The 23,453-nt window shown below is 49.9% G+C and overlaps 1 protein-coding gene across 1 annotated transcript in view; it reads left to right on the forward strand.

The window, feature by feature from the left end:
- The first annotated feature begins 985 nt into the window (after positions 1-985).
- The window catches only part of Slc22a3 (solute carrier family 22 member 3), an 84,796-nt gene continuing 62,328 nt past the window's right edge, over positions 986-23,453 (forward strand). Inside the window, exon 1 of the mRNA XM_040728172.1 lies at positions 986-1,488. Coding sequence (XP_040584106.1) covers positions 1,075-1,488 — 414 coding nt within the window. The 5' untranslated portion in view covers positions 986-1,074. The remainder of the gene's footprint in view (positions 1,489-23,453) is intronic.

Here is a 23,453-nt window from a genome sequence, read left to right on the forward strand (position 1 = left end):
AGATGGGCTGGAACAAGGCAGCCTGGCCCCAGCGTTCTTGCTGTGGGGAGCGGAGCTAAATCTGCACTCTTTGGATCCCTTGAGAAAGTTAGCAGAAGACTGGCTGAGGTGGAGCCTGGGAGAACAGCTGGCTAAAAGCTGGTTGATGGCATGAGTATGGGCGGGGTGGGGGTGTGAGGGGGTGGGGGGTGAGGGGGGCGACGACGACAGGGACTCGGGCCTGGAGAAGAGCTGGCTGGAGAAATTAGAATAGTTTAGAGCATGCTGACAGGGATGCACCAGGATCAGCACTGGTGAACCTGCAACCTGGCAGCTGATTGCTAACCCAATGGGCCACGCGATGGGTTGCGGACCACACTGTGTATCTTACAGAATCTGCACATCTTCCAGGGGCAACAAAGACTCTGAGGGATTCAAACCGACCAATCACCACTGTTTCCCAGAGATTCAGGATGGGAATACATGCAAAGGACTTTGCCTTAAAGTGGTCCCTTCTCTTTAACTTCAAGACTAAGCAAATCTCTTAGCCCTGTGGGCTGTCCCTCTGTCCTGCTGGAATAGTTAGCCAGTTTCTGCCATGTCACCAACATCCCACCCAGGGCTCTAGGCATGTGATGAGGCAGGGGCAGGTGTGAAACCCTGTTCCTGGAGGTGGCTGACTGTCACCTTGGGAGTACAGCGGCTCCAGCTCCAGTGGCCTCAGAGCACTGGAAGCTTTCTCCTGGAATCCCCGAGAGGCCGGGTAATTCTGGAACTCAGGGAACTCTGACCCGAGTGTCTCTTTGGGGCAGGCTACAGGTCCGGGGCCTCGGTGCATAGTGACACTACTGTGAACCCACCCCAAACCGCTCTCTGGGGCTGTGCCAGCCCGGGGCGTGCACGGGAGGGGGGGAGGCTGGGGGGGGGGGAGGCCGGGAGCCTGGAGCGGGAGGAGCGGACCGGACCGGGGCGGGCTGCCAGGGCGAGCGTGCGAGCGAGGCGGGGGCGGCGGGTGCAGAGCTGCGGGCGGCGGCGCCCGCGGGTCACTTACAGGCCGAGCGGCGGGCGGCAGTACGCGGGGTGGCGGGGCGCACCATGCCCACGTTCGACCAGGCGCTGAGGAAGGCGGGCGAGTTCGGGCGCTTCCAGCGGCGCGTGTTCCTACTGCTCTGCCTGACCGGTGTCACCTTCGCCTTCCTCTTCGTCGGTGTGGTCTTCCTGGGCAGCCAGCCCGACTACTATTGGTGTCGTGGGCCGCGTGCCACCGAGCTGGCCGAGAGCTGTGCCTGGAGCCCCAAGGAGGAGTGGAACCTCACGGCACCAGAGCTCCACGCTCCCGCCGAACGCCGAGGCCAAGGCCACTGCCACCGCTACCTGCTGGAAGCCACCAATGCCAGCACTGAGCTCAGCTGCGACCCACTGGCTGCCTTCCCCAACCACTCCGCGCCCCTGGTGCCCTGCAGCGGCAACTGGCGCTATGTGGAGACCCACTCCACCATCGTCAGCCAGGTAAGTGTGGCTCTGTGCTCCAACTCGCTGCCACACTGAACGTGTGAGAAGGTGGCCGCCAGACTAGGTCTCTGGGGTCTTGGTGACTTAGAGACACCCACGCCAGATGACCACCTTTAGGGACCCGCCAGGTTCCAGCTCATGCTTGCAAGTACTGCATTGCAAACACCTGAGAAAGCCTTTTGTTTCTGTCCCTGCCCTAAGGAGTGACTAAGAGATGATTTGGCTGCAAGTAAAAAGGAAAACTTTTCTAGAAGCCAACTGGGAGACGCTTCACATACACACACACACACACACACACACACACACACACACACACACACACACACACACACACACACACACACACCTGCCTCCGCGGTTGTCGCTGAGGTGTGTTGGCACAGTGATTGGAGATTATGGGTCTCATCTTGGCTGGGAACTTCTTCAGGCGGGGTTGAACTATGTTGGTACATCCTAGTTGGCGTATCTCCAGGGGGGTGCGGGAGAGGGGGAATCGACTTTGAAGACTTGAAGATGGGGCAACGTTTTTCCAGTGTTCAAACGATTATCTGAAATGCAGGGGACAAAGGTCGAGGCTCTCTCGGGCAGTAATTTTGGTACAACTGCTTTGCAGACAAAGACAGCAATTTAGGAGAAGTTGGGAAAGCTGGGATACTGGACAGGAGTTTATGACTTTTCCTGCTGGCAGATGAGAGGAAGGAGTCGGGAGGAGGCACCCATCTCGGTGGGACAGCTGGGGCAGAGGAGGAGGCAATCCCCACACTTTTGCCGTCTCAGTCTGGGTCTTTCCCTCTCCCCCTCGCCCCCTGTCTCCCTTTCCCTCTCCCCCTCCCTCTCTCTGACACTAAAGTCTGATTTTGAACCCTCCAGCACCATGAGCTAGGAGACTGCTTTTCATGTTTTAGATCAGTTCAGAGCCGGCTTCAGAGGCATCTGCCTCACAGGCACTAACAGCTCTGCTGAGTTTTACCCAAGTCATAGCTCGGCTTAATCTTCATAAGATGATGGATTGTACTCAGGTAAATGGAGGAAGGGAAATTTTTATCTTTTAGCTCTTGTCCAAACCACTTGTTTAGACAACAAGAGGAATATCAGAAGGCAGAAATTCTTTCTCTGTAGTTTCTCTTTCTTTCGTGGTCATGTCTCAAGTTGGGAGGCAGCTCCACGAAGCTGTTCTTTCCTGTATGGCATTATGGGGATATACGGTAGCCTACTCAGTGAAGTTCTGGAGACCATGTCTCAAAGATCATGAAGTTATCCCCTGACTTTCTCATGCACACATATGCACGAACACATTGAAATACACGTGCACCCTCCCCCATGTACTTCAATGTGTACAAACACACATCCCATTAAAAAGCTGAACATAAAAACCTTCAAAACCGAGTGTACACCCACTCTAGAAAGACTGACATAAATGAAGGTGGTCCTTGGGCACCCAAGAAGAAGCCATAAAACTCTGTATGCAAATACTCTGACTGGTTCTTCAGGAATTTACTGGAGCTCCAGGGTTGATGGAACTTTGTCGAGTGATTGACAGTTCTTAAACACGCTGCAGAATTGTAGGAAGCCAGGAAATGGTCCCAACACGGTCTTTAGGGGGCTATGCGACTACAGTCTGTCAATTAACTTCATCAGCCCTGCCTTCTCTTCTTATACATGCCATTATTGTCACTAGCAGGTGACATCTCAGTGTGCACAGAACAGTGGTCAGGCTTCTTCGGGGGGCAAGCTAAAATATTACTTAGGTTGCCTGCCTTAAAGCTGCAGGAGAGACTATGAAAGCTACTGGCAAGATTTCCTTGTCAAATTCCAAGTGACTTGAACCTCCTGTGGCTCATCTTTCCTGTGTCACCTCTCAGGAGGACTCCCCCACATCTCTCCTGGGGGCCTCACCACTGAAAGTAACCCAGAATCCCACAGAACCTCCCAGGCTTCCACATGCTTTCCTTCTTTTAGGACATGAACAAATTCATGTCTGTTATTTCAGATTCTATCAAAGTCATGAACACGACTGTGGTTTTGGTTTGGCTGGTGTTATGGACTGAGCGGGGTGGAAGATAGACAGGCTGCATGTGGTGCTTGTGTGGGGGGAGATGTGATTGTCGCAGCGTGGCAGAGGAGAGAGCTGAGGCTGGCGATGTCAAAGACCTTACCAGAGTCCAGACTGCGGTGGAGGTTGCTACGGGTCAACCTTAGTTCTCTGTTACTATGGTGGTCCTCTAGTCAATGTGCCCTTTGTTTCATTTGGTGGTATTGGGAACACATCTGGCCAGGCTGAACTCCTCAATATGGACTTTGCTGTGTGTCTCAACCTCATGTGCTTGTTAGCTACAGGGGCAGAATCAACCCCGATGGAGTGCAAACATTGAGTCAGAGCACTTAACCCGCTGGATGTTTGAAATCACTACCTAGGGAGGGAGTCTTTAAGATTAATGGTGGGATTTCTGAATGCTTGCTAGCACCAGGGAGGAATGAAAGACCATCTTTCTACATCGGAGTGCCTTCATGCATGCAAACATGCATGCTCATCTACCGCTTTTCTTCTGAAATAAGAGGGAGTCAGGGGTGTGGGTGATCTGTTGGAGAGAGTGCTGGGTGCTTTGTCCTCAGGATTCCTACTCAACCCCCACGTGCCTGTTTTGATTCCTGCACATTTGTCCTAAGATACAGGCCAATTGCGTAGGGTGATTCCTCATAGTGCCAGCTTAATGCTGTCTTCCCTAAGGGTCTGCAAAACATGTTACTGGGCTATTGTGTGTGCTGGAGAAGGGTGTTAGCCAAGCTACAATCTGGCCTAGGAGAGTTTCTAATTTGCTATTGGGGCTGGAAGATGGCCCAGTGGTTAAGAGTACTGGTTGCTCATCTAAAGGACCCAGGTTCAATTCCCAGCACCCACATGGCAGCTCTCAACAATCTGAAACTCCAGTTCCAGGGCATCCAAATCCCTCTTCTTACCTCAATGGGTACCAGGGATGCATGTGGTGTGCAGACACACATGCAGGAAAAATGTCCATTTAAAATGCCTAGAAAGAATGTATTGCTGCGTTGTTTGACTGTATAATGTCATTTGTGTCTTCCCTCTTTTTTTTCTGAATTAGCCTGGTCATTGGAGTATCTGTTATGTTACTAATTTAAATACCCAATTAAATTAGTATTGGGCAACGTTTGTTTTTCACTTCACCATTTTCTCCTCTTTAGTGTGTTTTCCCCAGATTAAGTTGGATCCTCAGCTCAAATTTTCTAGCCTTTTTTTGTAATGTAAATATTTAAAGTTATGCATTTGTTCCTATGGACTTCCTTGGCTGTACTTCAACAAGTTTTTAAATGTGCAGTTTTGAAAATAATGCCTAGATTTAGTCTGTGAGCTAATACAGATGCGCGTCACTGTCTGAGCTGCATCTATACGTAGGACAAAGAATGACTCCCACAACGTTGTGCGCCTCATTGAATCCAAGCACCAACCGGCATCCATCTTTTCCTTGCCTAGCTCATATCTGGGGGGCAGAGTCAATGCTGTGTGTGGCCGCAAAGCCACCTCAACAAGAGTTCAATTCAGCGTTCCCCGGCTGTTTACACAGGAGAGGAGTAAGAATTCTAGGGGTTTTAAGGATGGGATTTTTATCAGCAAGGACCTTTTTCTTGCTTTTGTTTAAAAAAAAAAAAAAGCAATGAGGCTAAGCCAGGTGAGTTAGCACACGCTTGTAATCTTAGGTACTTGGGTCTGATGTAGAAGAAGCCCTTGTGCCCAAGAGTTTAGACACAACAGCAAGGCTCCATCTTGAAACATAACATAAATCACACCGACACGTCCACACCCATGTGTGCAGTGCCCTACTGGAAGGATTTCTCTTCAAAACCGCCTGTAACGGTCTTCTTCACTCAGGCTTGGAAGCACTGCCTTTTACACCTTGAGCCATCTCAACTGGTCTTGAAGGAGACCTTCTTAGACTGTTTAGTCGAGCTGTTCAATGTCCCGGCATAAAAACACAAATGCAAGTAGTTATTATGAAGTAATAAAGATGGCCGTGCATCCTGGGTGTGATAGCACACATCTGTAATCTCCATGTTTGGGAAGGCTGAGGCAGCTCAGAGATCAGGAATTCAAGGCCAGTCTGGTTACACTGCAAGACTCTATCAAGAGAGGGAGAGACAGAGAGAGAGAGAAACAGAGAGACAGAGACAGAGACAGAGACAGAGACAGACAGACAGAGAGAGAGAGAGAGAGAGAGAGAGAGAGAGAGAGAGAGAGAGAGAGAGAGAGAGAGAATTTAAAAATAAGCGTCGGTGTCTCATTTTTACCATGTTCCTACATCTAGTACCCAAATTCTGACTTCAGTGGCCTAGGAAGCAGTCTGGTAACTTACCATCTATGTACAAAGACTCCTAAATAGACTAGTCTTTCAGTGGTTCATGAGCTGCCCTAGTGTGTGCTGGAGCTGGTGGCTGTAGTCCTACAATGCAGGAGATGGAAGAAGGGAGGTTATTAATTGGAGACCAGCCTGGATATACAGGAGTCTCTGCCTTGAAGCAAAAGAAAGAAAGAGAGAGAGAGAAAGAAAGAAAGGGAAAGAAAGGAAGGAAGGAAGGAAGGAAGGAAGGAAGGAAGGGAAGGAAGGGGAGAGAAGAGAACTCAAGAACTCAAGAAAAGTTGATGGAAGGTTATAGGAGGAGCTAAAAATTCAGTCATCTCTCAACATATAAATTTCCACACAGAAAAATGTATAGCATGCTTGGTCCCAAAGGAAAAGACTTCACAAAGAGTTAAACCAAGAAAAGCCAAAGCATCGAGGAAGGCCATTCTCTGCCGGCTGGGACAATCGGAGGCTCCCCCACCCCCCATCACCCTAGTGTTCGCACCAGCTCCCCTATGATGTGGGGAGGATTTCAATCCCTGTCATTTTCAACACCATGCCTTCCTTCTCAATTGTCACCTGTGTCTTTTTCATCGAGTCCTCTTTACCCTCCCGTACAGTGGAGTGTGAATCTAGCCTTAATAAAAACCGGAGTCAGATATTGAGGGTGAAAGCTGGAAGATGAGAGACGCAGAACAGCCAGCCACCAGAGACTTCTTACCACTGTGAGTCCTCAGACTGAATGGACGAGATCCTGTCTCTACCTTCCTTACATTCCTGTCTCCACTACGCAATTGTGTTGGGATCAAAGGCGTGAGAGATCCCAAGTGCTGGGATCAAAAGTGTGAACCACCACCACCCAGCTCTGTTTCGCTTTTTAGACTGCTTCAATCTCAAGCAGCTCAGGGTAGCCTTGAACTCCTGATCTTCCTGCTTCCTCCTCCCGACTGCTGGGATGAAAGGTGTGTGCTCCCACTGCCTGGCCTCTGTGTTTCACTAGTGGCTAGCTCTGCCCTCTGACCTCCAGGCAAGCTTTATTCGTCAGGACATAAACAAAATATGACACAACAGTCTCCAGTGGGCCGTAGCTGTCCCCTGCAGCCAGCGGCCTGCTCTAGGTCCTCCAGGGGTCTTCATGTCTCCATTGGTTCCAGAGGGGTCAGTCCCAGGGCTGGTCTCCTCTCCAGAGCTATGTGTCCCTGCGCCAGTCACCACACCCACCCTGCTGAGATGTATAAGTTAACTGCTATTCCCTTCTCAGTATTTCAAATCCTCATTGTTCTTCCTTCATTGACTCACACTTTATTTTTAGAGGCTTATTATTAAACTAATTTAAGCTGACACCTTTTTTTTTAACTTTTTGCATTCTCTTTCTTGGTGATTTGGTCAGAGAATGTGATTTTTATGATACTGATTTTTTTTTTTACTTTTATTAACTTTGCTCTGTAGGTTTGTCAGCTAGTTCTACTGTTAAAATATACTCTATCTGAGCTAACTTTTTGTATGCTGGTGATCCATATTTACAAAAACATTATTTTGCAGAGGTTTCCAGTTTCGATTTATGAGTTTTATACAAGATGTAATTTTACTGAGTGTGTGTGCTTGTGAATTTTGAGTTTAAAAATTCTTCATAGTGAATTGAAATTTTTATTCTAGTATAAGATCTGATCTGAAGATCTAGGATATGTTTTGAAGATCTAGGATATCTATTTTATCTGCTACTAATATGGCAATTCCATCTTTCCTGTGATTAATATTTATTTATAACTAATCTTTCATTACCTTGAATTTCAAATGTCCCACGTTCCAATAGTTTTCTGGGGCTTATAAAATGCACGTAAGACGATTTTGGTTTTATGGAATGTGTTTAGTGTTTGTGTGACAGTCAGCTTTCCGTTTCTGGGATAAAATACAAGAGATAGTCACCTTATAAAGAGGAAGCTGTATCAAAATACAAGAGATAGTCACCTTATAAAGAGGAAGCTGTATCTTGGCCCATGGTGCAAGAGGAATCATCCATCCCTTGGTCATCGACCACGTCTCTTGGCCTGTGATGAGGCAGCTCCTCGTGGCGGAGGTCTGTGCACGGCACATTGAGCTCTCGCCCCCGTGGTGGTCTGGAAGCAGTGTGGACAGGGATCCTAATGTTGCTTTCAAGGGTACTTCCTTGTACCAGGCTCCCCGTCATAAAGGTTCCACTGTGTCCCAATAGCACCCTGGGCGGGTGACAGAGCACCCAAGGTCCCAGCTTTAGTGTTCCTTAAGTAGTGCGGCACTTGATCTCTTTAAATGTGTTGTAGGAATTGGTGAATTTGGACTTCTTAGACCATTTTTCCCCTTCATCTTGGCCTTTCTGTGTTTTTCCCTTCTGTGAAAGAAAAGCAGTAGACTTGCTTTTCCTACCCCATTTTCTTCCTTCTTTTATTTGCTGGAAATGTAGCTTTTTTTTTCTTTTTTTAATTTCAGCTTTTAGTGATTGCTCCTGGAAAGTTCACCGAGCTTATTTAACTGAGCCTAGATTTAATGCAGGGAGTCCCTCCACCTTAAAAAAAGGATTATTTGTGTTTGTGCATGTGTGCCTGGGTGAGTTTAAGTGTGCCACTCGTGTACAGGTGGCCATAAGAAGAAGGTGATAGACCCTCTAGAACTGAAATTATGGGCAGTTGTGTTCTGGAACAGGATATTATTTATAAATGCTGATGTTAAAACACCTCGATCTTGTCTTGATGTCTTCTGCCTCGAGGAGGCTGTGATAGGTTTGAACATCAGTTTGTAAATGCCAGCACTCTGAGTGCTGGACAAGACTGTGTGCAGAGTTGAGCAAGTGAGTGGAGCACAGCAGAGGAGGTGGAGACGGAACGGGGCAGGGAGGGCAGGCGCTCATCCTGCTTGATGCACCCAGAGGGCCCAGAAGGAAGATCCTTTAGTAAAGGCTGTTCCTTAATCCCTGCTCCGCTTTGAAGGGTGCGGAGCTGTGGGCCTGTCACTCAGCTTCCATCTTGATGTGGAGGTCCGCCGTCAGCCTTTCTGTCTGTCCTCGTGCAGGAGATCTTGTTTTCTCTCCGGGAAGAGTTGCCTCTAAAACACAACAGGCGGTCACTAAGCACTCAGTAAATGTTTCTTGAGTGGATACGTATGTTTTCTCTGCGTTTGGCCCTTTTGGTCACTTCTAAATGACGCTCAGTGGTCTCTCTTCACTGCAGCCTTTCCATCCTTTAGCCTTTGCTGCTGAGATCCTAGTTAGATGTAAGGTGGACTTGCTTTTTCTTTCCTCACTCATGTTGTCCGTTTCTGTATCTATAGGTACAATCTGGCTCACTAACTTTCCATTCAATAGTGTCAAATCTTCTGTTTAACCCATCCATTCAACTTTTTAGTTTAAGGATTTTTTTAAACAGGTGTTTGTGTTGTTTGAAAACATGCCTGGTCATTTCCTGGTGGCTCTCTCTCTTTCTCTCTTTCTCTCTTTCTCTCTTTCTCTCTTTCTTTCTTTCTCTCTTTCTCTCTTTCTTTCTTTCTTTCTTTCTTTCTTTCTTTCTTTCTTTCTTTCTTTCTGTCTGTCTGTCTGTCTCTTTAATTCCCCACAACTGCTCTTATTTCACATTTGGTGACTGCCTGATGTCCTTGGTGTTCTCCATTGCTTGTGGCTTACTGTGTGTTTAATGACTGATGGCTGTGTGTTCCCAGTCCTTGCTTGTCTCTGTGGGAGCTTGGTTCCTTCCATGCAGGATTTCTTCTCGCCTCTTTGGAAGCTTGGAGACAGCAGTTGCCTGGAGCTCTGCCTCCCCTCTCGGCAGCCTGACTGGGCCGGGAATGACTGAGGCTTTTGTCTGTTTGGATTGGAAGGGTGAGCTTTCTTTCTCTTTACTTCCTGAAACACTTCAGCCTAAGTCCGTCATCATAACCATTTCTTTCAGCCAATGACAAATGTGCTTCTGTAGTATGTCTCTTTAATGGAGTGAAATCAGGACCTTAATGAATGGGGCCACCCCACTAAATGTCTGCTCTGTGGTCTAGGTGGGAAGACCAAACAGATGCACCATCCGGTGACATTTGTGGGCCCCAGGACAACCAGGAAAGTGTTTGCAACAGGGGCTTCATTGTGGGAATGTGTGAGAGCCCTTCCTGCTTCCTCTGACAGCTGGCCTTCTGGATTATCAGCAACAGTATCCTCGCAATTATTTACATTCAGTGCACGCCAGGCGCTGGGCCAGGCTGGACGTACAAAGATGAGTGAGATCCTTTCTCCACCCAGCTCCGGGCCTGGCAGGGGGATCTGTCCTGAGCCAACAGTGAGATGAGTGGGGTGGAGAGACGCTGCCTTCTCACGAGGGCCAGGTGAGCCTGGGCAGAACGTGCGTTCACCTTGATCTCAGCCTTGGAGGACAAGGAGGAGCCCAGGATGGAAACGCCAGGGAAGGGATGTTTGGTTTTCACATTCTCTCATCTTTATAGTCCTTTTCCTGGCCCCCGAGGGCCCCTGAGCAGGGCTGGCCATGCATTCCTAGGTCCCACCCGTAGAGTTCGGAATCCAAAGATGGGGCTGGGTTTAAGACTCTTTCCTTCTTTCAAGCATCCTAGGCCCATGCAGATGGTCCACGGACCTCCCAGGGAGACACACTCTGTTTCTTGAAGAGGGGTGTGATGAGAACCTCGTGACAGGAAGATAAATCGGCAATGGGTCTGCCAAACCCACCCTGCAGACTCTGGGGTGGATGTCCGGTCCCTTTATCTCCTGGCAGAAGTCCTGGGTCTTATCTGATGAGATACCTTTGTTTATTCCCCCGCCAAATCTTTGCATTCCCCAGAGGCGCACAACGGATAGGAAGGCGCATTAACTGGTGGGGGTGAGACATAGGGGAACCTCAGTGAGTATCTCACTGAAGCTTGGGAAGGAACATTATACCAAGGCACAACCGTATACACATCTCCAGGTGTGGCATCTTCACAATCTGTGGCTGTATTTATTTTTCTTTTTGTTGTGTCAAATGCTTGGCCAGAGCAAAGAATGGGGCACTCTGATTCCCGGTTTGGTTTCACAGACCATCATGGGGTAGAAGGCATAGAGGCAGGAACAGGGGCAGGAGGAGGAGGAGTGGTAGGAGGAAGAGGAGGAGGCAAGGGGAGGAGGCAGGAGCAGGAGAGGAGGAGGAACAGGAGAGGAGCAGGGGCAGGAGGAGGTGGTAGGAGCAGGAACAGGAGCGGGGGCAGGAGAGGAGCAGGGGCAGGAGGAGGAGGCGGCTGGTCACATTGCATGTGCAGTCAGGAAGCAGGGAGCGAGGAACCTGGCCCAGCTTACTTTCTCTTTATTCATCACTGTCCTTAGCTCATGCAACAGTGCTACCTACATCCAGGGTGGGTCTGAATGAATTCGACTAGAGAATTCCTTACAGACATGCCCAGGGGTTTGCCTCCTAGTTGGTTATAGGTCTGGCTGACAGCCTTAATCATAACAACTGATTGAAGTGCTTTGCATAAACGTCGTAGTAGACTGGAAAGGGCGCACCTGTCTTCCGGGATCGAGCGGCTCTGGGCCCAGACCGCAGCTCCTCTGTGCGTGCTGAACGAGCACCCCGTCATCTGGACTGCATTCCCAGCCCCAAGAGCAAAGCTCTCTGACAGTAACCACCTTCTGCCACAGCTCTTTCTGTGAGCGGGTTCTGACTGCTGTGCCTCGGTCCATTTCCTATCAGAGGGAAGAGTGTAATTCTGCAGGCTCTAACACAGCAGCAGGAAGTTGGCTCCTGGCTTCCCACGGCTGACACACGGGGCCCCGGGTGATGCTGCCTACTCACTGGCAGCACATCCGGGGCTCTTCCCCTCTTCAGGCTGTGACCCTTGACCCCATGAGGCACACCTACCCTCACTGGATCCTTCCATATGGCCGTCCCGTTTCCCCCAAACACCTTTTTTTCCTGCTTCCCAGGTCATTCTGTTTTTTCCCTAAGCACGCGCTTCAGGAATGCCTAGCTTGGAGTGTGTCCTCTGACGCCCTGGGTCTAGGGATGGGTTCCTTGCTCTGCCTCACATTTCCCACTAAGGGTTGATGGTGTGGACAGCCGCCGTCCTCATCAAGCGAGAGCGAGCACTCTGACCCCTCCGCTTAACGCAACACTTAGTAAATATTTGTGAGGAGATCCGTGACTGAAAGAAAAACGGGCCCCGAGTGGTTAGCTCAACCCTTGCTGTGACTATATTTAAGCTAATCCCGAAATGGACTGCCACAGACCCACAGAAGCCGCTCTCCCCTGACTCTGCAGCGCGTCTTAACGACACACGACACGTCCTTGTGTCCCTCTCCTCCTAGGGTCTGAGAGGTGCCATCACTCATGGGGTGGTCAGGGCCACATACAAACTTTGCAGCAGAGAGCTCTGATGCTCACTTGACTGGTGTCTGCCTGCACGTGGGCTGTTGTCCGTGGGAGCTTCCTCCGAGGGATGTGACCTGGCAGGGACATGAAGAGAATGGGGGGGGGGGGGGGGGAATGGAGCTGTCTGCTTCCTGAGGTCATCATTTTTATGCGCTGACGTCCCTTGTGCAGAAAAGCCTTTTCTCAGCTGTCCTGGCTCTCCTCAGCAGGCCCGTGTCGTCAGCAGAGCCCTGTGTGGGGGCAGCTGGGCACAGGCGCTGGACACAGGCGCTGGGCACAGGCACAGGGCTGGGCAGAGGCAAGGGGCATGCAGGGGCCAGTGCTTGCAGTGCCAAGGTACAGCTGGACCCTCTGCCCTCTGAGGAGTCAGAGCCAGAAACCACGCTACCCAACCTTCACAACAAAAGGGAAACTTTCAGTGTTCTTTCTATCCACCCCCCCCCCCCCACTCCAGGCACAGCCAAGTAAGGAGCTGCTCGCCATTGTGTGAGGGAAAGAGAACTCCTTGGCTTTCCTTGTACTTTTGGAGTGACAAGCTGGCTGGCAGCTCTTTATCTGAACAAGGGATCTGAAGCTCCACTTCTGGGAGACTGCAGTCTCTTGCTTTTCTGCTGTGTTTGTAATAAAACAAAAGCACTTTGGGGCTGCTTCCTTGTGACAACAGATAATCACGGTGAGGACGGAGCTTAGGGGCTTCTAAGAAAGTAGGTAAATGCGATTTCTTTTTTTAAAAAGCTCTTACGCTCTGCAGTGGTTTTATTGGAGGGAGGTAAGGGCCCAGTGTAGCCTTCAAGATCAAGACTGGTTTAACATTTTTAGTTTTCAAAACTGAGTTCAGGGAGGAAAAATGAAAGTCAGGCAGGAACATAGGGACAATTGTCAAATAGCTTTCCAAGACCCACGGTGCCAAACTTCTTAAGCAGATGCTGTGGTGGGAAGACTGCAGATCCCCCCTGGTTGCATGTGACTGGGGATGCTAGCCTGTCTCTGTTTCCCGACTTAACTGGTCATTTGTCAGCTGCCCTGACGCTCCTCTCATTTCCCTGGCCTCCGAGTCGGTTTTCAGATTCCTGAGGTTTTTAATTCCCAACCCTGAACTCAGGGACGCCAGACCTGTGTGCAAGTGGGAAGATGTCCCAGACAAAGCTAACCTAGAACATGGAGGTGTTGGCTTCCAAGTCAGGATGAATTCTCTGTGTGGCCTTTCTTCCTGGTGGGTTTGCCGTGGCACCTGTGGTGTAGGCAGGAGGTTCGGTTCCTCTGCTAAACATCTGGGCCTCCATAGTTGGGAGAGAGCCCAGCACAGGCCATGTGCACAGGCCATGCTGCATGGAGGCAGAGTGGGCTCAGACACTGACTGAAGAAGCATGGGTGTTGGCTCTTCTGCCAAGCTCTGTCTCGGGGACCAGGGTGTAGCATGCACACTCCATGCACAAAGCTCTGAGTAAACTGAGCTGAAGGAGAACAAGCCTGTAACCCAAGAACGTGGGGGAGAGGGGAGACACGGGATGAGAAGTTCAAGGGCATCCTTTTCAACATAGGGAGTTCGAGGCCAGCCTGCAGTATGAGGTCCTCCCTCAGAACCCAGCAAGTACAGACCGTCCAAACGGGCAAACAGCCCAGTCCTAGGAAGTAGCTTGCCCTCCTGTGTAGGACCACTGTAGGGCAGAGGAGACAACTGAGTGACACACAGGGCTCTGACTTTCCCTCCCGACGACAGTGGCCAGTCACAAATGAATCGGAGCTTTAGAAGTCCCTCGGCACACCTTCCCCCTGCAAGTGTCTGATTGTGGTGGTTGGTCTTAGTTACTGATTTGACTGAACCGAGAAACATGGGAGACTAGTGAGGGACACCTCCGCATGTATCTTACGTGGATGTTTCCAGAGTCGGTTAGATCCTGAGACTCCATCCTGATAGTGGATCAGTCCTTCCAAGGCTTCCCGCGGTGGCAGCATTAGGAGGTGGAGCTTAGCTGGAGGGTGGAGATGGCTGCAGGTGAGGTCTTGGAGCTATGTCCCTCCCCGCCCCCTTCCTGTGTCTCCTCTCTCTGCTTCTGTCATCCATGAAGTAGTTTCTCCACCGCCGTGTCAGTCTGCCCAAGAGACAGTGGACTGAACCCTCTACACCTGTGAGCCAAATAAATAATTGCCCCTGTTAAATTACTCTGTTTGGTGTTTAGTCCCAGCACAGCAAAAATAACTAATGTGATGTTTAAATATTTAGCTTCACATCACCTGGTATAAATGTCTTATAGTATAAATATCTTATAGTAACTTGGATAATATCACATCTGCTTAGGGCCGACTGTAACGCTTTGGTAGGTCTTGTTGCTAACTCACTGTCTTATCTGTGAGTAAAGAAGCCCATAAGCACAGGGTGCTGTGTTTTCTTGTTGCTCAGAAATAGTGCAGGACGAAGTTTGGAAACTTCAAATACCGTGACTGGCTAGACGTCCCCCTCATCTGGGGATGTTGGCTATTCCTGTGTAGGCAAAGGGCATGAGGGGGTCATTGTCCTCTTCCACACACAGGACTTCAGAGCTCTGGTGCTTCAACAGCTGAGTGTCGAGCTGACATTCTCCCATCTTTCCGAGGCTTCCTCATATAGAAAAGAACAGGCTTTGCACGGAGACCTCACTGAATTACATGGGGGTGTGCTTGTCCCCACTGCTCCCGTGGGTCCTTGGGGAGTGTTTTTTATTTTTCCCCATGTGATGCGGAGACTTGTGGGATGGGGGCTTACTGTGAAATACACAGTGGCATCTAGACACTGACATCCAGAGGAAGGCCCTTAGCAAACTCCGATGGGACTTTGAAGGTCCCCTCCTCGACGGAGTGGGAACAGAAGGCAAGATGGAATGCCTGGGACGTCAGGCATGCTGACACAGACTGAGCTCAACGCGTTGCTTTGGCTCTGAGTTCGCAGTGAGGGACCTGGCTGCCACACACTGGAGGGGCCGAGGGCAGCCTGGACCGCCGTCATCTGGCCCACATTTCGTCAGTCGCATACAAGTCATTCTGAGGCGTGTGATACCCCAGCCCAGGACAGCTGCATCCGTGCTCCAGCCCAGCCTTGTTCCACATCTCGGATGCCTTTCCCAGTTGTCGCTCAGCCCAGTGTGCGCACAGGATGGCTCTGATTTCATGGCATCTCTGCCAACTGGAAGCGATGGGCGGCCAACAGCTCAAGATGAAAGGCGATGTGTGCGTCTCCAGCCCCACGGGGAGATGCACTGTGAGCTGATGTCGTCGAGTCATAAGCAGAAGGGACCAGGTGCCAGCACTCCTGCCTGAAAACTGATTGTAGCGCATTTATGGGAGAAGGAAAAGTGAAAAAAAAATATTGCATCTCTTTAATTCTGACCTTCTAAGTGATGTCTCCCAGATGCTATCCAGGACCAAGTTCCTTTCATTGCTCTGGTGAGTTTTCAGATTATAAGAAAGTCACATGGTTTATCCAAAGTATTAAATAAAAGAGAAAAGAAGGTTGAAAGTAATTATAATTAATTTGTGTCAGCGTTTTAAAAAGACGTTATTATTGCTTTTTAAATTATGTGTGCAGGTATGTGCGCACGAGTACAGGTGCCTGCAGAGGCTCTGAAAGGGTGCAGGATCCCCTAGGTTTGGAGTTACAGGCAGTTGTGAGCTCCAGTCTGTAGAAAATGGGAACTGCACTGCATGGCGTCCACTGATGCCCGGCTGGTTATAAATAACTAGTATAAAGTGCTTGTCCAGGTAGGGGGTACACCCAAGTGCTGAGAATCTGGTGGTGACTGTCCCTGCTGTCACAGGGTAAAGAAGGCCCGGCAGAGGCAGCTTGAGTGTAGAGATGGGCACAGAGAGCAGCCCCAGGCTTGAGAGGACACTTGCTAATCAAGGTGCTGAGGTCCTAGTGTAAGAAGCTAGCACCGTCTGCTCTTGGACTGGACAGACTGGAGCGTAGGATAAAGGCGAAAGAAAGACCCAGGGTTGGGGCTGGGGAGATGGCTAAGTGCAGAGAGAGCGCTTGATGCCCAAGCTGGAGGTCCTGAGTTTGAATCTTCAGAACCTAGGAAAACAAATCAGGCATGGCTACACGTGCCTGTAACCTCGGCACTGCGGGAACCAAAAAAAAAAGAGGACGTGGGGGCTTTCTGGCTGCTGGTCTACTCCAAGCTGCGCAAGAGGTACCGTCTCAAAGGAACAAGGAAGAGACTGATGAAGCAGGACCCTGGCATTCTCCTCTGACCCTGCACATGTTTGTGTAACCCATGCACAGACGGCACATGTGCATACATTCTATACATGTCCTCACACGTATAATACATGTACTCACAATATAGTGCATGTGCTCACACATATAATACATATAATCATACATACAATACATGTACTCACATATACAACACAAGTACTAACATATATGTACTCACATATACAATACATGTATTCACACATGTAGTACATGTGCTCACACATACATGTACTCACACATACACTACATGCACTCACATATATAATTCAAGTACTCATACATATAATACATGTACTTACACATACAGAAAGACTCAGGGTTGAGAGCCTCAGGTGACAGTCCTCTCCAGATGGTTATGACAGCTGAATAAGAAGTGTGTCTCTTCTGTGTGTGTGTGTGTCTGTGTCTGTATGGTGTGTCTGTGTATGTATGTGTACGTATATATGTTTTGTCACATGTGAATTTTCAGGCATTGCTTTGTCTAAAGAGCACAGAGTCAGTGCATAGTGTTCAAAACCTTTGTTGGGCCAGGTTCTCAGAGTCCCCCCGGGTAGGCCAGTCCCACAGCCCTGGGACAGGATGTGCTGGCTCAGCGTATCTTCCCCCTTTCACTCGCTTTTCTCACCATCCTCTCGGTCCTGCAGTCCCAGAGAGCAGAGTCTGGGACAGAGGTGGCCTGTGAACTCACTCTAGGTCAGCAAGAGACTGTCAGCGTTGGAAGGTGGGAGGGGAGTCCACTGCCTGCTCTGGAATCTGCTGCTCAGCGCGGTGTACTGACTGACTTCCACAGGACTCTCCGTGAGGAGCAGGCACTGTGCGTGTGTGTGTGCGCGCGCGTGCGTGCGCGCGCGTGCGTGCGCGCGCGTGCACGCATGTGTGTGAGTGTGTGTGTGTGTGTGTGTGTGTATCACTGGGGGGGTAGAGAGCAGGGATGGATGAAGAGGAATAGCTGATCCACAGGCTTCTCTCTCCTAGGGATCAAATGTCCCTCCTCAGGCGTTAGCTTCCCCACACTGGCAGATGACCTGGGGCGACACTCGGCAGCAGCAATGTGGGAGCCAGAGGTACAAGGTGGGCAAGAGGCCAGGTGGTGTGGGGGTTCCCACAGGGTCAGATTTGGAGATGGGCAGGGCAGCCCAAATAAATCCTTGCCGGCTCCCTCCAGGATAGAGAGTGCGCATGTCCATCTCAGGTCGCGGCAGGACCGACCCCCAAGCCCTGGCCTTCCTCCTTCCCATCCCTCTATGTCTTGGATTCTCTGTCAGTGGCTTTTATCCACACTAGGGGGCAGCTTCCCTCTGGCTCTATGCCCCAGCCTCCTCCTAAAGGGGAACCTTGAATGGACCTCTTTGCAGAGGTTTCCCTGAGGATGCTGTGCCCAACATCTGGACCACATTTCCTTCCACTCTCTCCAGCTGGGAATCTCCTAAGATGTCAGGCCAGCTACACTGACTTTCCCACGACTGAGGGGGGTTTCCTGACAAGGACCTGTCAGCATTAAAACTAGGAAAGTCCCCGGCAACAGCTGGTTACCCCACATACCCCTTCGATAATTAGTGAAGCGTACACATGCAAACAGCACGGATACTTAATAGAGAGGGCAGAGCTCGAGAAGGGTGCAGCAGCCCATGTGGCAATGGTAGGCGCCATGCTGAACATGGGTGAGCGGAGTGCGGTGTGAGGCGTGGCAGCAGCCATTGCACCAGTGCTCAGCCTGGTGGGGTCTGAGCCATGACTTGAAGAAGACTCCCCTGAAGCACACTGGGGCACTCAGCCCTTCTCGGAGAGGCTTGGGAGAGGAGGTCCTCGGGTCGTAGGTTCAGAGCACGTCAGTGACCTCTGCAGTGGCCTCTGCAGTGACCTCTGCAGCCATTGCTCTAGTCCCTGAATGAGAAGGTTCTCGGCAGGGGCAACTGTTCAGCGAGTGCAGGACGGGGCCTCTGACAGCCACAGGCCTCACTTGGAAACTATTACAAGGTAAATGAGAGGACACCAACGCTGAAAGCAGATCAGAAAAAAAGACAGACACACAGACACAGGCAGCCATGCTGTAGGAGTGTGAGTGCTGCCCCAGGGTTTGGGTGCCACCTACCTTGAGGTAGTAAGAAGCTAGAAACGAAATCTGACTTTGGTGTTGAGAGGTGGGGCTTTGTGCTGATCCAGAGTAGGTGAGGCCATCAGGGTGGGCCTCGTGGTGCAATCCTGGTGACTTTACCAAGGAAAGCAATGGCAGGATATGTGTGTGCACACATACACCTCTACACATCCCCCGCCTTTCGCCGTGTGTCACCTGGGGTCTCTGTTAGCAAGAAGGCCGTTACCAGAAATGGACTCTTAAATCCACTAGGACTCTGGGTAGGGGTGAGGGGGTAGGAGCATAGCTAACAGTAAAGAAAGGAAGTCATTATGGTTTTTCCACTTTCCAAAGTGCAGAAGTATAGTTGGACTTTTCTGTCCCACCTGCCAGCTCCCAAACAACCACATGGAGACTTCTTAGTAATAATGAAAGCTTGGCTGATAACTTAGGCTTATTTTTAACTAGTTCTTATAACTTAACCCATTTCTATTCCTTTACTTACTGTCTTGTGGCTTTATTACCTCATCCCTATAGTGCCCATTCCACTTGCTCTGCGTCTCACTGGCCGTTCGGCCTCTCCTCTTCCCAGAGCTCTCTGACCAGAAGTCCCTGCTATACCTCCTGCCTGGTTATTGGCCATTTAGCTTTTTGTTAAACCAACCACAATGACACATTTTCACACAGTGTAAGGGAATATTCCACAACATAGAAGTGTAGCTAGAAGCATCTGTGTTGTAGCTCAAGTTCTAATATGTCTTAATAATAAAAACCCGAGTCAGTTATTGGGGCAAATCCTGAAAGGTCAGAGAAGGAGCCAGCCACAAGAGAGACGTCTTACCTCAACTGAATCCTCAGACCAAAGGGGCCGTCCTGTCCCTAAAAATCCTCAGACTGAATGCCATGAGCTCCTGTCTCCTCCCACCTTGTATTTCTCTCTTCACCCAGCCATATCACTCCTGCGTGAACCTCCCTAGTGCTGAGATTAAAGGCAGTTGACTCCCAAATACTGAGATTAAAGGTGTGAGCCACCACCACCTGGCTCTGTTTCTGTTTTAGACTGGCTCAATCTCATGTAGCCCAGGGTGGCCTTGAACTCATGGAAATCTGTGTGTCTCTGCTGGGATTAAAGGTGTGTGCCACCACTGCATGGCATCTATGGCTAACTAGTGTGGTTAGCTCTATACTCTCATCTTCAGGAAAGCTTTATTTGTTAGATCACAAACAAAATATCACCACATTGGGCGGCTTTCCCTAAAACAGGACAGCTTGAGAACTGGTTTTCTTCAGGGTGGCCTCTCACATCACTGCTGTGTCCCAGTCTGCCTGCCCTGACAGTGATAGCTGGACTCAGGATTACCTGCGGGCTTCCCTAGAACGTTGTGACTCAGCAGGTCTGGGTGGGAGTTGAGAGTCTTTAGCTCTGGTAGCAGACTTCTGAATGACTATGATGACACTACAGGTCTGTTGACACTTGAATCACTAGCTTCTGATAACCAGTTCTCCCTGTGACACAGGCTGACTGGCTAGCCTCACTCCTGAGTGGCTCTCCACGGTAGTGTTTGCCCTTGTGTTTCAGATGTATACCGTGAGAGCTTGTTGGGTGAGCATCCTACACCTCCAGTGGGGCACTGGGCTCTTCTCCCTGTGTGTGGAGTCCAAATGCAGTTGATGTCTCCTCTGCTAACAGAGACCCTCTGCCTACCAGTGTTCTGAACTCCATCTGCAGTGGCCTCCCCGTCACCCTAGAGGCCGTGTGTTGAGCCATCCATACCTGAGGATCCACCAGTCCATTCACTCAGGGAGAGGATACAGAGAGGCCAGGGTAGCTGGTATGGTAGGGGCTCTGGGACACCATAGTGAACGGGAGGCCCAGGCTCCTCCCTGTGCCTCGGCACCTAGATTTCCAGTGTTCACAGCTACCGCCAACATCCGAGCTCTCCCAGCCTGATACCCATCTATCTGCAAAGTCCCAGATTCTCTGTGAACTCTTTCTCCTCTTCCCCCTTCATTCCTCCCTAGCCGAAAGCCAAGCTTCATGCTTCCGTTTCCCATCCTGCAAGGTCTCTGTAGGCTTCCTCCCTCTGCAGAGCCCCTCAGCTATCAGTCTGTCCTCATCTGTTGACAGATTCCTGGATGTCTGGTCACCTGGCTTCCCACGCAGCTCTCTACTCCCTCTGCTTTCCCAGTCTCTGTTCTCTGTGAGCTAGCAATGGCCCCCGAATCCCACCAGTCTGAGTAGACCTTCACTGTCCACTTCCTGGAGGAAGTGGAGAGCCTCTTCACTATCACAGCTCCCTGGATCTGCTGCAACCAATCGAAGGGATGTGTCAGGGCAGCCACCTGTGGAGGCCATGTCTTTCCAGCTGTGCTCTGGCCTGAGAGGGGCGGATGAGACCCTGGTAATGATTAGAGCCAGCATTAGCAGCCAGGGCTCACAAGACTCCAGCGGCTGTATTGCCAGCCTGAGCACTGTTCCCCTGTGGTGGCATTTGCAAAAAGTGAAAAGGAGCAGCTTGGTGGGGAACTTTGGGGGCAGACTTGCTTTCCCTTCTGAAGCTGACCAGCTCTCTCCTGACTGGTTCCTGCCTTTTAAAAACCTTATTTGCCTAATAGTCCCAGCCAATCAGGGCCCACTTGTGCCTATATAAGACCCCGGCATTGCCATTTTCTAGCTCATGACTGGCACCTGGAGGAAGAGGCTGTCCCTGCTTCCATATGGCAATATCCTTGTCACCTTTACCCTGAGGGTGACCTGCTCTCTGTCCTACATGTTTTCTCACAGCCAACCCCACCTTCTACTCACCCCTCAACCCAGTATGGCCTGCTCCAGAGCATCCACCATTCCCAGGGCTCCTATGAGTCTCACTTTTCCCTCCCTCCTTATCCCCAGTCTCCCTAGAGAAAGGAGTGGGAGCCACACCCCCGGGACCCTGTGGGTCACCCGGAATGCACGTTCAGAACCTGCTTCAATCCCCACTCATCTTGTGCTCTTCAACATGCCTCTGTCACAAACATTCTACCAAACACACTTACATGGCAGGTACCACTGGCCATGCTTCACTTGACTGGTGCCTGGGAAGGCTTCCAGAACCATCCAGAATCTAGAGAGAGCCTGAAGAAAAAAAAACATCCTATTTAGTAGATTGTGAAAGGAATTTTTGGTAACTATTACTGCGTTTTGATTGTCCCTGACAATCAAACAATGGTTTCTGGGCACAGATTTGGAATACAGATGTTTTCTGGGGACTTCTCTTTTGGTGGTTTCATTTTTCTGTTTCTCTCCATCTTTCTGATAACCCTCCATCTATGAATGGCCACTGAACTCAGAGCCTGACATAATGCCAAAGTAAATTATCCCGAAATGTCTGTGCTTACTGTAACCTCCTAGACCAGAACAAAACCTATTAGTGTTTCTAAAACTCATATAAATAAATAACACCATGGCAGGGTGCTAATATTTTCTAGATGCTTATAAAATTTTATCTCATTTATCAGTCATCTGAAAAGTATCAGATTTTGCCCCTGTGTCGGCATATATTATCCCAGTATTGCCTGGTTTCCTGAGGAGACATGAACAGAAGTCTATCGTCCCAGAGAGACCCCCCAAAGATAGAACAAAGGAACAGCTCTAACCAAGTCTTACTGGAGAACCTTTGAGCTCAGTGGAGTTACCTACAGGATCATGGGTGACTCAAGGGCACTTGCATCACCAAGCCCAACCCAAGATGGGTGACCACTGGTGAAAGCTGTGTCTCTGGACCTTAAATGCTGCTTGCAAAGGCCTGCCCTGACCCGTGCCTCCCAGAAGGGCTCAATGTCTCTCCTCTTGAAACCATCTGTGATTCTCCTACTGCATTTGAACACACCCAACTTTGTATCCTGCTGCACATTACATGTCCCTAATACTTAGCCAGAAGCAGAGTCCAGTCTAGGCCCCTTCTGGAAGTATAGTAGTATGTCTTCCTTCCTGGAGCAATTCATGAGTCTTTTGAATAAATGGATGGATGGATGCATGGATGGATGGATGCATGGATGGATGGATGGATGAGTGAATGAGCAAACCATCTTTCCGTCCAATAGGGTAGGCAGTCAGTGATAGCTGAATTTTAGATTGGATGCATGCTATTGCACAGGGCATCCCAAGCGCTTATCCATCTCAACTCTTGAACGTGCACGGTGCAAACTTACTTGATGAAGACTGCTGGCTGGCTGAGACCTGCTGTCTTAGTTACTGTGTGTTGGGAGAGCGAGTTCTGAAAACACATGAAGTACATGTGCCGTTCTTGGTATTTATGCGCCCATATTTCTAAGCATCGAACCCAAGGCTCCGAGGAGACTAAGCAGGCTTTTTCTTCCTGTTTGTTTCAAAAACTCCAAAGCATCACAATGAAAGCAATTCATGTGTGAAATGCTTTATGAATCAAATATTCTCCATCTAGAACCTTGTGTAAACTATTGGTCACAGGCCCCATGTGACTTCAGGGCCTGTGACAAGCCCTGGAAAGACTGGGTGTTAAAGTTAACTTTGCCCTGGGGCTTGGCAGAACCCACATGCAAGTTGGAAAAGGACATCTTGGGGGACATCTTGGGGTATCCTACAGAAAGGAAAGACACTGCCGAGCAACCTCAGGTGCTACAAATAATGTCTTCCTACATGAGGGACTGAGAAGAGCTTGCACTGGGCTACTTCAGTTTAAGCAGGGCTGTGTGTTTGCAAAGCTGTGACCGCTGAATAGAGCTCACTTAACAATCCCATTGTCTCTGGCCAGCCTGGGTGTCCTTGAAGCTGTCCGGAGATGAAATGTTTTCCTGATTGAGACCCGTTGGAAATGTTATGAAAACAAATCTGCGGTCCGTCCTACTTTCTCTTGATCGCAGGCGCAAACCACCACGAGAACAATAAACAAAGGCAAATTGAACACAAG

Source organism: Mesocricetus auratus, unplaced genomic scaffold, assembly GCF_017639785.1.
Source record: "Mesocricetus auratus isolate SY011 unplaced genomic scaffold, BCM_Maur_2.0 Super-Scaffold_100018, whole genome shotgun sequence".
Classification (NCBI taxonomy): domain Eukaryota; kingdom Metazoa; phylum Chordata; class Mammalia; order Rodentia; family Cricetidae; genus Mesocricetus; species Mesocricetus auratus.